General features: G+C 35.4%; 1 protein-coding gene across 1 annotated transcript; it reads right to left on the reverse strand.

Moving 5' to 3' along the window:
* Positions 1 to 5168: 5168 nt before the first annotated feature.
* LOC114364550 (integumentary mucin C.1-like) lies at positions 5169 to 5902 on the reverse strand. Its single transcript, XM_028320743.1, has one exon. The coding sequence runs from the start codon at positions 5888 to 5890 to the stop codon at positions 5189 to 5191; it is 702 nt and encodes a 233-aa protein (XP_028176544.1). The 5' UTR covers positions 5891 to 5902; the 3' UTR covers positions 5169 to 5188.
* Between the last annotated feature and the right edge of the window lie 6043 nt (positions 5903 to 11945).

Genomic DNA, 11945 nt, shown 5'->3' on the forward strand with positions numbered 1-11945 from the left:
ATTAGTCTAGAGATGTAGAAGAAGTATTTGCAGTAATAAAATATAAATTTTTCAGAATGATTGTTATGGAACAAAGTTGAAAATAAAACTCAAAAAATTAAATGTTAGCTTTGTATTATTTGAAAGAAAATATTGCCGCAGAAATAAATGGCCTATGTTATTTTGTAGTTTACGTGGATAATCTGCGGGAAAAAGAAGAAATTAATATAATATAATAGAAAATATTGAAATTATTTCAGGATTTTCCTAACTTGATCTATTCTTTTCTATATTTAGGACAAAATCCAGTTCCTAAGCTATGCCTGAATAAAATATCCCATAAAAGTATGGAACCCTTCAAAGCCCATTTTATCCCTTCAGCTCCCGAAGAAACCGGGATCTAAAAAAGTTTGTAAATCTTGCGGGTAGGAGATTTGTGACGTCATTACTCATCCTGCTTGCACTTCCGATCCATTTGTTCTTAGTCGCGAATAATGGTGGGGGCTACGTTGACGGAGGTATTATTTGTCAGCTGTCAAGTAACACTTTATTAATCCTAAGAAACTGTCATTGAAGAAAGTACTTACATTTTTCTATCCCTTTTGTGTGAAAAAAAGGTATTATCAATCAGCGGGACTACAATTACTTACTCTAAAAAAATGATTTTTTTTTTACTTTTGTGTAAATAAAGTAGGTTTAATCAACGGGTACAATTCCATGGTTATATTACTATCGTGGACGAGTTAGAAATCTGTCTAACGCTCGTATTCACAAAAAATACTATGAGATCTCACTGTGCGCCTGGACGCACAGGGTCACACACGAACTAATCACAGAGCTCTATTCAACACTGTAAGATTTGATTTGATTTGCTGTTTCATTTACAAGCAAGCATCGTTTGTGAATACGGTCGTAAATATATATAAAAAATATATAATTAATAATGACTTTGAAAACACTAAAGTTAAGAATCAGCCATAATAAAATATCCAAATGAAAAACTAATCTTTTCTGCGTCATTTTTCTCACGTAATATTTTTAATCAGGCCAACCCAGGTTTAGTAAATGTATAAAATATTTTAAGCCTTTATTTACTGACGGAAAGAATGTCCATTTATCATGCTAAAGAGAGTTTTATATTTCATGTTAAAGTATAGGTAATAAATTCTCGACGAGTTATGTTAAAATTATCTCTAACTTTATAAATCTGTCTAGAGTCTAGTCTAGACGAACTCTATTGCTTCATTTGACTAATTAAAAGCGACATCTCTATAGTTTCCAATTAAATCAAGGTATTAAAGGTTGAAGATATTTTTGATTAGGTAATTCCTGAGAGAATACTTTTAATTAATTTATAAGAAAGCGCTGCGTGACAAAGTAGTAAGTATATGGCTTTCTGATTAGTCTTTTAATGAACAAACGTACGTGACTATCTAAAATAAAACATTTTCTGCCTATTCCTTCGCAGATTCAATCTATTTTCATGCCAAAATTGATTAAAATTAGGTACTTCAGTGATTTAGACGTGCAAATAAAGCAGACTGAATTAATATTATATGCAAGTTCAACATCGATTTAGGACATTGGCATTATGCTGACATGCCTATTAATTAAATTCAATCAGATAATCTTTTATTTCTGAGACCCTATTCTTCCAGACGTTTTTGACTCGACTCTACCTGTCTCCCTTATTCACCATTCTAAGCAAGTCGATGATAAAGGTGCATAGAATCAATCATTGACAGGGTAGACCTCCGCATGAAAACCGATTTACGCACTCATCTGAAAGAAATGTACCAAAGGCGTACATTCTGTGCGTCCTTGCCTCGGTTTTAGTTGAGATAAGAAACATTTTTCGCGCCATAAAGTTCAACGCCGTGAAAAATGGCCGCCTATGGGTCATTTCGCCTTATGAAATTCATGTTCTAGATAATAGTCCAAATACGGTTATTTGAATAGAAAAATGTTATATTATGCCGTTATATTCTTTGTTATTGCTCGGAAGATCACTCTGAATATAACAAAAGTTATGCGATTTTAAGTAACAATGAGAGAGATGTGTAGTTACTAAGAAGTTGTTTTTTTCTTGAAACTAAAATTACGTCACTATTTTCCACGATTAACTTTAATCCCGGCTCAATTAGTACTTAATAATCTCGTTTTATCAAACCAGTTTATTCTTAATTGTTCATGAAAAGGCTGACAACAGAGGCTACCTTAAATAGTAGTGACCTAAATGCATCAGCTAAGTCTAAATCTAGCTGTCTGCGATTGACTAAAATAGATTTCATAAACTTCATGAGCTCTATTGTTTCAAAAGACAAACCTGTTATCTCTGTAGGTAATCCCAATTCCAAGAAAATTATTACAAATCTTAAAATATCTACCTATAGTTAAGCAAAAGGTATTGAAATCAAGGATGGGTCGTATTCAAGGTCTTGCAACTAATCTTTTCTGCCCGCAAACGGATCGTTAGGGACCCAAAGAGTCCTAGGAATGAATAGGGAAAAGAATGATTATCAAGGAGGTCCAACGGGAATAAAGGGAAGTATGTTCCCACGCTATCATTAAAGGCGATTGGGTTGTCAGGGCTGATTCAATGTCCGTAATCAAGTTTTTTTGGTTTCACTTTCAGAGTTTTTGTCTTCAAGAACAGCGCTTATAGATTGGATTAAATTAATGGATGGTTTCGTCTCTTTTCTTCAGGAAAAGGACATGTTGACTTGAATTAGGATCTTGTTCCCAGTGACGCATGGACTTACGCAAAACCAAGCTAGATTTGTTAGGAATAGTTGAAAGTATTGAAATGAAAATATATCACTGTCTCTAAACAGTGGGGCAGTACAGAAAGAACACAAAAATGCCTGCTATAAAAATGTTTCTAAGAAGTGAGAAACATTTTCGCACCCAAACAAAAGAATAAACCAACATCGAGGGACTAGGCAGTAAATTTTCTGGAACTGATAGGTCGAAGGATACTGAGGCATACATCGATCAAAAAATTTTTAAATTGCGTTAGGATTTTGTTTAGAAAAAATGCGTGCTCGATCATGATTTGATCGAGAAGGTGCAGTCTGTGATGGATGATGCTAGCCAGGAAAAGTAGGCACAAGAAACATTATTTTAATTTTTTAATAGTATACCTTCTTAGTAGAGATGAGACGTATTTACTAGAACAGATCCACACACTAGGTATTTTACAGTACTAAGTGGCACCTATTCCAATTTTTAAAATACTTGATCCACCTAGTATTTTTTAAATTACACGATTTCCGACCCTACCATCAAAGTAATAGAGGTTATTATTGCATAATCCGTAGTCGTCCACCTAGTATTTTTTAAATTACACGATTTCCGACCCTACCATCAAAGTAATAGAGGTTATTATTGCATAATCCGTAGTCGTGTATTACGCGCACCGCGTATTTCTCGCTAAGCTTATGTGCGAACGTAGAGATTCACTCCGTCTCTGTCTGACAAACAAATTTGAGCGCAGGCAGGTGTGAGATAGGAATAGCCTGTTGAAGTATGAAGGGAGGATATCAATAAATCAACAGCCAGCAAAAACATTATTATTCAATTTCAAATTGCATTATTAATATTACGGTTGTATCTTTTCAAAGAAAATTGTATTTTAAAGTCATAATACGTGGATTAGTCCGCACTAGTCGCGTCAAGTATGGTAAATTGGGTTTGGTTCAATTTTAATTTCTGTGATGGGTCTGGGTGTTAATATGTATAATAAGTTTGTATTTACAAAAAAAAAATATATTTAAGTATGTTTATATCCGTTTTCTAGTGAGCGGACGCTGTGAATGTACGTCACACGGGGTCACGTGACCGTCGGCGGGACTCAATATTTAAGCGAACTTTGAATGCCTATAAAATCATAACTACTGGGTATTTTTGAATGAAATAAAAACTAATGTATTTGTAAATGTAAAAGCTTAACTGTAACATAGGTTTCAAGTGATTTTGCATACCTAGTAACATTCTCAATTACTACGTACTAGGTGGAATAGGTATTTGGATCAAGTATTAATAAATACTTGGAATAGGTGCACCTAGTATCAAATGTACCTAGTAGGTATAACCCATCTCTACTTCTTAGTAAATAGCAGTGTAGAGAAAAGTAAATTATAATATATTCATTTCATTTTTCAATAATTACACTTAAAGAGTGTTGATTTGTAGTTATACTCATTATTTAAAAAGGTAATATACCTGTTTTAGCATTTTATAACACATTTATTTGATTAGAAATTTATGCAGTTAAAAACATTTACAACAACGCTTTTATGTGCTATACATCCAGTGACTATAATTTTTGAACAAGTTACCCGAACCAGTTATAACTATAAATTTTATTAAAAAAGAGCTGAAACAACAACATAACCAAGGCACTTACAATAATTTTAGTTCAATTTTCTCCTTCAGAAAAGCGTATTTCTCATCAAGTTTTCAATTTTGCGCTCCCCACAGGGTTTCTTTTATCCCGTTGATTCCATGCCAATGGTCGGCGGTCAGCCTTGACACAGTTTGTCTTTTACAGTTTTTTCATCTGGCCATATTAGATTACATTGCAATAATTCTTTTACAATATTTTATAGACCTATTAAATTGTCAGTTAATTCAAAAAGGTTACCTGATCTACGAAAAAGTACATGGCTTTCCTGAAAATGCAGCTTGGTTAAGAGAACTTTTCAAAATATTGTACAGTCAAGTTTTGCAAGAAGTTTACGAGTGGATAGCAATTTTATTACTTGTGCTTGTAGGTAGATAGGAATGCAAGATTTTTCTTTGACCATTTTAATGTTATTAGAAGTCTCTTTCTGATATTCATCTTTCTTCATTTGAATATAACTTTAGTATCTGTGTTACTACTACCAGTAGGTATATCATCAAGCTCCACTGCAGAACGCAGCCTCTATAATTTACCAGAGGTAAATGGAGGATGAGGCTTAACTACACGCTCTACGCTGGACAGACAGTACCTGCCTGCTACCTGAATAATTAGACAAAATTAACTGTTTCAATATTCCATTAAATAATAGATAGTAAATTAACAAAGGCGGATGTAAGTAAGGATGCAAGTATGATATCAGGACGGGATTAAGATTGTAAATTACTTAATTACTTCAGAGATTTTTGTTTTAACTGACTCTCCAAAAAATTTGTACAATCTGCTTTTTAAAAAAGATTCAATAATTCATTTTTTCGCATTCATATTGGCATGCGAGTCCTTATCTTTTCTAGTTGAACCTCGTTTTGGCATCCGTTTCGTTGATGGAGCTTGTGTTGTTGTAGTGGTTGTCGTCGTAGTTGTCGTAGCTTCTGTGGTTGTCGTAGTTGTCGTTGCTTCTGTTGTTGTCGTAGTTGTCGTAGCTTCTGTTGTTGTTGGAGCTTCTGTAGTCGTTGTGGGAGCTTCTGTAGTCGTTGTGGGAGCTTCTGTAGTCGTTGTTGGTGCTTCTGTAGTCGTTGTGGGAGCTTCTGTAGTCGTTGTTGGTGCTTCTGTAGTTGTTGTAGCTTCTGTCGTTGTAGAAGCTTCTGTAGTTGTCGCAGCTTCTGTAATTGTCGCAGCTTCTGTAGTTGTCACAGCTTCTGTAGTCGTTGCAGCTTCTGTAGTCGTTGCAGCTTCTGTAGTCATCGTTGCAGCTTCAGTCGTTGTAGAAGCTTCAGTAGTTGTAGGAGCTTCTGTTGTTGTAGTAGTAGGAGTTGTTGGAGGCATGGTAATTTTAAGTGGTTTCCTCGATGGGAAAGTGACCGGCTTAGGGGTGGTCTTCTCAAGGATGACCTTGACGATGCTCAAAGGCATCCAGTGACCAGGCATGTCGGCTTCAACAGGATTCGCAATGAAAATCAAGGGATCGTTTTTAGGTCCCGACCATTTTCTACCTAGTACACCAGACATTAGAATAATTGCGAATTTTACCACTGTAAATAAAACAGAGTAGCATCAATTAATCATCGCATATAATAAATGTAACACTACGCTTTTTAATTTAGACTTCCAATTTTACAGATTTTTCGACACAATTCGACGCCATATCCCTANAACTGATTGAATTTGAGTGACCGTCATTTACGGTCAAATTGTTCAAAAACTAGTCAATTTGTCATTTTCAGTCAGTTTGATTTAAAATGAAAATTATATTGTATTAAACCAGCTTTTGCCCACGACTTCGCTCGCCCGAAATTAACGTAACAGATCATTATGATTATTAAAGTTTCAAAATTATTTACGTAGTTTTAAATAAATTAAAGGTAAGGCTGGTAAAGGTCGCGGGAAGTACCTGGATGCAAGCGGCGCAGGACCGGTCTTTGTGGAAATCCTTGGGGGAGGCCTTTGTCCAGCAGTGGACGTCTTTCGGCTGAAACGAACGAACGAACGAAATAAATTAAATCTACTAATCACAAAGCAACACACATTTTTAACCTATTCCATTCACAAAGTATTTTGTTTGTCTAACTAAATAAAAAAGTACAATCACAAAACTAGATAGAAATTGTAAGTAGGCAGATGTAATTAAACTGGGTACTGTAGGTGGGCAGCCCTATCGCATGTTGTCATACTGTGACGTACCGCGCGACTGTTGACATTTATTTCAAAAATATGGCNGATACTTTTATATTGCAATTTCTTATTAAATCTCCATTGAAACTATTTAAACTTCCATATAGTAAACAAACCACTTACTATTTTATAAAACTACGTCCACAAAATCCTTAGAACCAAAATAAAAAAGTGCGAAATTAGCAGTCAAAAACAAAAAAACACTTTTACCGGTTAACTTACAGTTAAATATTAAAAATGAGATGTGACGGCTATGCGCATCAGTGCTGGCAATATAAATTGTGATTTATACCATTGTAGCCTAAACCAGTGATTTTTAAATTCATTTGTTCTAAGCTGCCCCTGTCCAAAGCTGCCCCCCTCTCCCCTACATAATTTTTTCGCATTCAAAATATTAATAATCCATTTTTCTTTGTTAATAACTTTAGTCGGTAATTTTTCACCATAAAAATGCGATCGGTGAAAATTTAGAATCCTAATTTAATGATCTACATCACATGTTTTAACGGAATTCATAAACTATAGCTTGGATTATTATTCACTCATAATTCTTCGAAACTTGAAGTAGAAGCGAAATAATATTTTATTGCCAATAGTAAAATAGCTTATTGAACTCGATAATAAATCATATTGAAAATTCTGTGGAAATATTATAAAAAATAAAAGTTTTAAATCCTATTTGGAAAATGGGAACACCTTCTGCATAAGCTCTCCTTACTTTATCTAAGTATAAGATTATTTAATATTATTGTTAGTTAGGTAAGTAATTGATCCCTAAGAAATACTTATACATATCTAATGCTTAATGATGATGATGACACCATCAATCGAGACAATTTCATAGCGGAACCAATGACAGGGGAATAACTTCCTTGACTGGTCCTTTTATTAGTGAAGAAGCAGTTATCCTGGCTTCACAGGTCTTGCAGTGGTGGAAACGAAGCGGTGGGAAATATTAATAATCCCGTACCAAAGCAAAAATTTCTTCTACTTATTACATTCATAATATATTTCTGAACCCTGAAAAGAGCTTATTATTGTAGCAATTAGTACTCTATTTCTAGTTGATAGAAACTAAATTTAGTCCTGTATTTTAATTGGGAACATCTAGAAAGATGAAGCCCGGTTAATCACCAATTTACCTCTACCTCATAGTTCTGCCTCGTAACAAGTTACTTTGTCAACGCGGGCCGATCCGGGAGACAAATTGCCAAAACGGACCTAATCTCTTGAATGAAGAACGATCAAAACCCTTTTACGAGGACCTTTAGAAGGTCCAAATTGAAGAACAGTGACGCAATCCTTCCACCTGCCAGCCACCCGATATCTAATCAGAACTCGAACCTTTGTCCTTAAAATCTCGGCACTATAGTCTACCATCATTACGCAAGAATGGGCCGAATTTGAAACTTATTTGACACAATCACCTTTTGTGTTACCGTGCGGTACCGTGCTCGATAAGTATTTCAATAAACAATCGATGATTTATTGGTGTATACTCGTAATAGTAGGTATAAATAAAAGCATTCATTGATCGTTTCAAAAGATATTTAACGATGAGATAGATTTAAAAACCATTTTATAAGGACTGAAGTCTTTACCTACTTAACTGCCCGTGCTTATGGTTACCTAAGTAGGTACATCAGTCTGTCTTTGAGCTTCCTATAATCCGAAAATAAGACTAGGCTCTTGACAACGGTGTCCTCAGTTTTGTTCTTCTCACAATAAGATACATTGTTGGCATGAGCACCAGTGACCGTGGACCCCAAAATACAGAAACGACGCTAATGGAACACTATTATGATTCAAAATCAAAAAGCAGGCACGGTTGAACTAAGATTAGGCGCAGACCATCGATTTTAAGTTGGCCAATAGTTTATTAAATTATTACTATTGCTATAACTGAAGCCGTTTGCTGTATGGATTTTTTGAATAAAGTAATAAAGTCTTTATTGTGTATGAACAAAGGTTACAAGGGTTCTTATAAATAGGTTACAGGCATCTCTTAGTTCTACCTTTTCAGGTGAATAATACACAATTATTAGTTCGAAAAATTGTATTCAAATATCGATAACGATTTGAACTAAGTATTCAGATACCGACATCCTTAGCCTTCCCAATGTAGGGTTCAGAAAGGTCGACACAACAATACAAATCAGTAACTTAAATAAGTACATATTTGCTACAGGTAATGTAATTCTGTCTTTGTCCCTCTTTGTCCATTGTATTTGAGATTGACATATGTATATTACTTTNTTTTGGGACATTTACCATTAGGAATTGGTAGATCTTAGGTTTTACTGGAATATCTTAGAATTTACTGCAATTCGAGCTTTTACAGTAACATGTATATTACTTTTCAGGCTGCTTTCTATTTATTAGGTGAGGTGACTGATGGAAAACTGAATTTTCTTTTTATTTGTTTTGTCGATCGTTTGATTGCTTGCAACTTTATTGACCGAGAGGAGATAAAATGTGGTTCCATATTGGTCAGAAGGTAAACAGTTCTCGTCCATTATACAAAAATAATAAAATACACGTGCTGTTCACCACTTACCCTTGTGGTGGTTGTCAGTCACGTGCCCTCCCTTTAAATAAAGCCGTCTGCTCACGCACCGAAACTTATTTAGTCGCAATGTAAGTTTATAAATCGGTTTTGACTAGTAAAATGTTTCCTACCTAACCGATAGTTCAGAATCAGATATAGTTAATTAAAATTATAGGTATTCCTTGCAGGAGTCAGGACGTACTTAGGTCCTCTAGCAAGATACGTTCCACCTGATGTTAACATAAAAGCATAAGGATAATTATCTGAAATAAGTAGGTATAGGGTAAGTATGCAATTATTTCCTTACACAGTACGCAAGGACCGTGAATAGGTCGCCTTATTTACCAGGTTCACTCGTGTCATGTCAAAATCAGCTTCCGTTTTATCTGTGTCGGTACCAGTTATGTACTATTTTGGGATTGCATTGACTACGGGAATACCTATCACTTTCAAACAATAGCTATTGTCTCGAAGTATGGAACTACATAGTTCAACAGAAAGGTACCAAACAATCTATTCCTAACGCGAACACATTTATCTTCTCGTAGTAGGTACAGTCGCGGAATGAAAAGGTTCGTCACCTTAGTGTCGGCACGGTAATAATATCATACAGTATTGTAACTTCATATAAACAGACGAAACGAGAACTTTCTTTCGAAATTCAAATCTCGGTATGCGCTCGGTATGCAAAAGTCGGGGGTGTCGCGAATGTGCCGAATGGACGTCGGTGGCCAAGTGTTAAAAATGACAAAACTGATTGAATTTGAGTGACCGTCATTTACGGTCAAATTGTTCAAAAACTAGTCAATTTGTCATTTTCAGTCAGTTTGATTTAAAATGAAAATTATATTGTATTAAACCAGCTTTTGCCCACGACTTCGCTCGCCCGAAATTAACGTAACAGATCATTATGATTATTAAAGTTTCAAAATTATTTACGTAGTTTTAAATAAATTAAAGGTAAGGCTGGTAAAGGTCGCGGGAAGTACCTGGATGCAAGCGGCGCAGGACCGGTCTTTGTGGAAATCCTTGGGGGAGGCCTTTGTCCAGCAGTGGACGTCTTTCGGCTGAAACGAACGAACGAACGAAATAAATTAAATCTACTAATCACAAAACAACACACATTTTTAACCTATTCCATTCAAAAAGTATTTTGTTTGTCTAACTAAATAAAAAAGTACAATCACAAAACTAGATAGAAATTGTAAGTAGGCAGATGTAATTAAACTGGGTACTGTAGGTGGGCAGCCCTATCGCATGTTGTCATACTGTGACGTACCGCGCGACTGTTGACATTTATTTCAAAAATATGGCCGAGTTGGAATACTGTATAGATAGTATTACCGTGGTGTCGGTTTTCGCTTGCACTAGGTACTGTAAGAGTCAAACCTGCCAACATAACCGTGCAAGAAACATTGCTGCTAACATTTAAATAAATATGACGTTTGCTAACGAATAAGGTTTTGCTTGTTTATTTTTCTATCCCATCAGTGCAATGTTACAAAATGTAGTTTTTTTTAATTAATAGATAATGGCAGGTTGAACCAGTGTTGCCAGACGTCCCGATTTTGGCGGGACGTCCCGATTTTTAAATCAAATTTAAATGTCCCGCGCGGGACAGGCTCGGTCCCGCTTTTCGGAGAGAGACACTCACTTCACCAGAGTATTGTTTGAAACGCCATATTATTCTAAAGAATAAATTATTTTTTATTATATTTTTGTGTTTTTCTTCTTTTTTTATTCTAAAGACAAATTTAACGATAGAGTAAATCATTATTTTTTTGTTAAAATACATTTTCTATGGCTATCTATTGTCACGTAAAGTTCCAAAATACTGGACTGTCCTGTCGATGACATTGACAGTGGGGCGCCACCGTCAATACCGGATCGCTGGTTCAGATTTTTGCCATGTTGGAAACCATATAGTTGAACGATGGTAGCGCCCCCCTGTCATTGAGTTTGGTGGGACAGTTCAGCGTGGGTCAACTATAAACGTAATTTTAAGTCAAATAAAAAGATAAATATTTGACAACCTTTGATTAATACGTTTTTTTACTATGTCCCGCTTCTGACGGAAGAATCCGCTATTTTCACTCAAAAAGTACCAAAGTCCCGACTTGGCGAAAAAAAAACTGGCAACGCTGGGTTGAACCAACAAGAAGGTTTTAGTTTATCAATCATAATAATCTTCTTGACAAGTTAAATCGTCAAACAACTTTGATCTGAATAATTTTGAACTTTACTGACGAATAGTTAAAGATTATTTTCTTTAACTCGAGATTATTCTGTAACATAGTTTTAAAAGGTAATATGTGCTCGCGATTCGTTGAAGGAATCAATTTGAAAACTGACGAACCTTTTCATTCCGTGACTGTACAATCATTCGACTTGCTTGTTAAAACCATTTAAATACTACCAGTGCTCGGTGTATCAATTGGCCATGGCATTACCAAAAGACTCAAATCGCGGTGAGAGAAGGCTCTATGGCTAGCTCTGAATTATTATTTCACGCATTCCTCCTCCTTCTTCTTCGTAATTTGTTTATGGCCAAGGTCTAGGCACGGTAATACTATCATACAGTATTGTAACTTCATATAAACGGACGAGACGCGAGCTTTCCTTCGAAATTCAAATCTCGGTATGCGCTCGACATGCAAAAGTCGGGGGTGTCGCGAACGTGCCACAGTAATAAACTGACGATGTGTTGTTTTGTAAACAGTAAGTATTGTTTTTATAAAAAATAATTACAAGTAATTATTTATACAGGGTGTTAGGTAAATGGGCTTCTAAGCCGACACTAGCCCATATTAACATTGTATGTAAATGGTATGGTGTAGTCAGTGA

Source organism: Ostrinia furnacalis, unplaced genomic scaffold, assembly GCF_004193835.3.
Source record: "Ostrinia furnacalis isolate ACB-3 unplaced genomic scaffold, ASM419383v2 OfSCF0419, whole genome shotgun sequence".
NCBI classification, from domain to species: Eukaryota; Metazoa; Arthropoda; class Insecta; order Lepidoptera; family Crambidae; genus Ostrinia; species Ostrinia furnacalis.

Excerpts from the sequence above, each read along its gene's own strand:
- LOC114364550 (XM_028320743.1), bottom strand. The coding sequence starts at position 5,890 with ATGTCTGGTGTACTAGGTAGAAAATGGTCGGGACCTAAAAACGATCCC.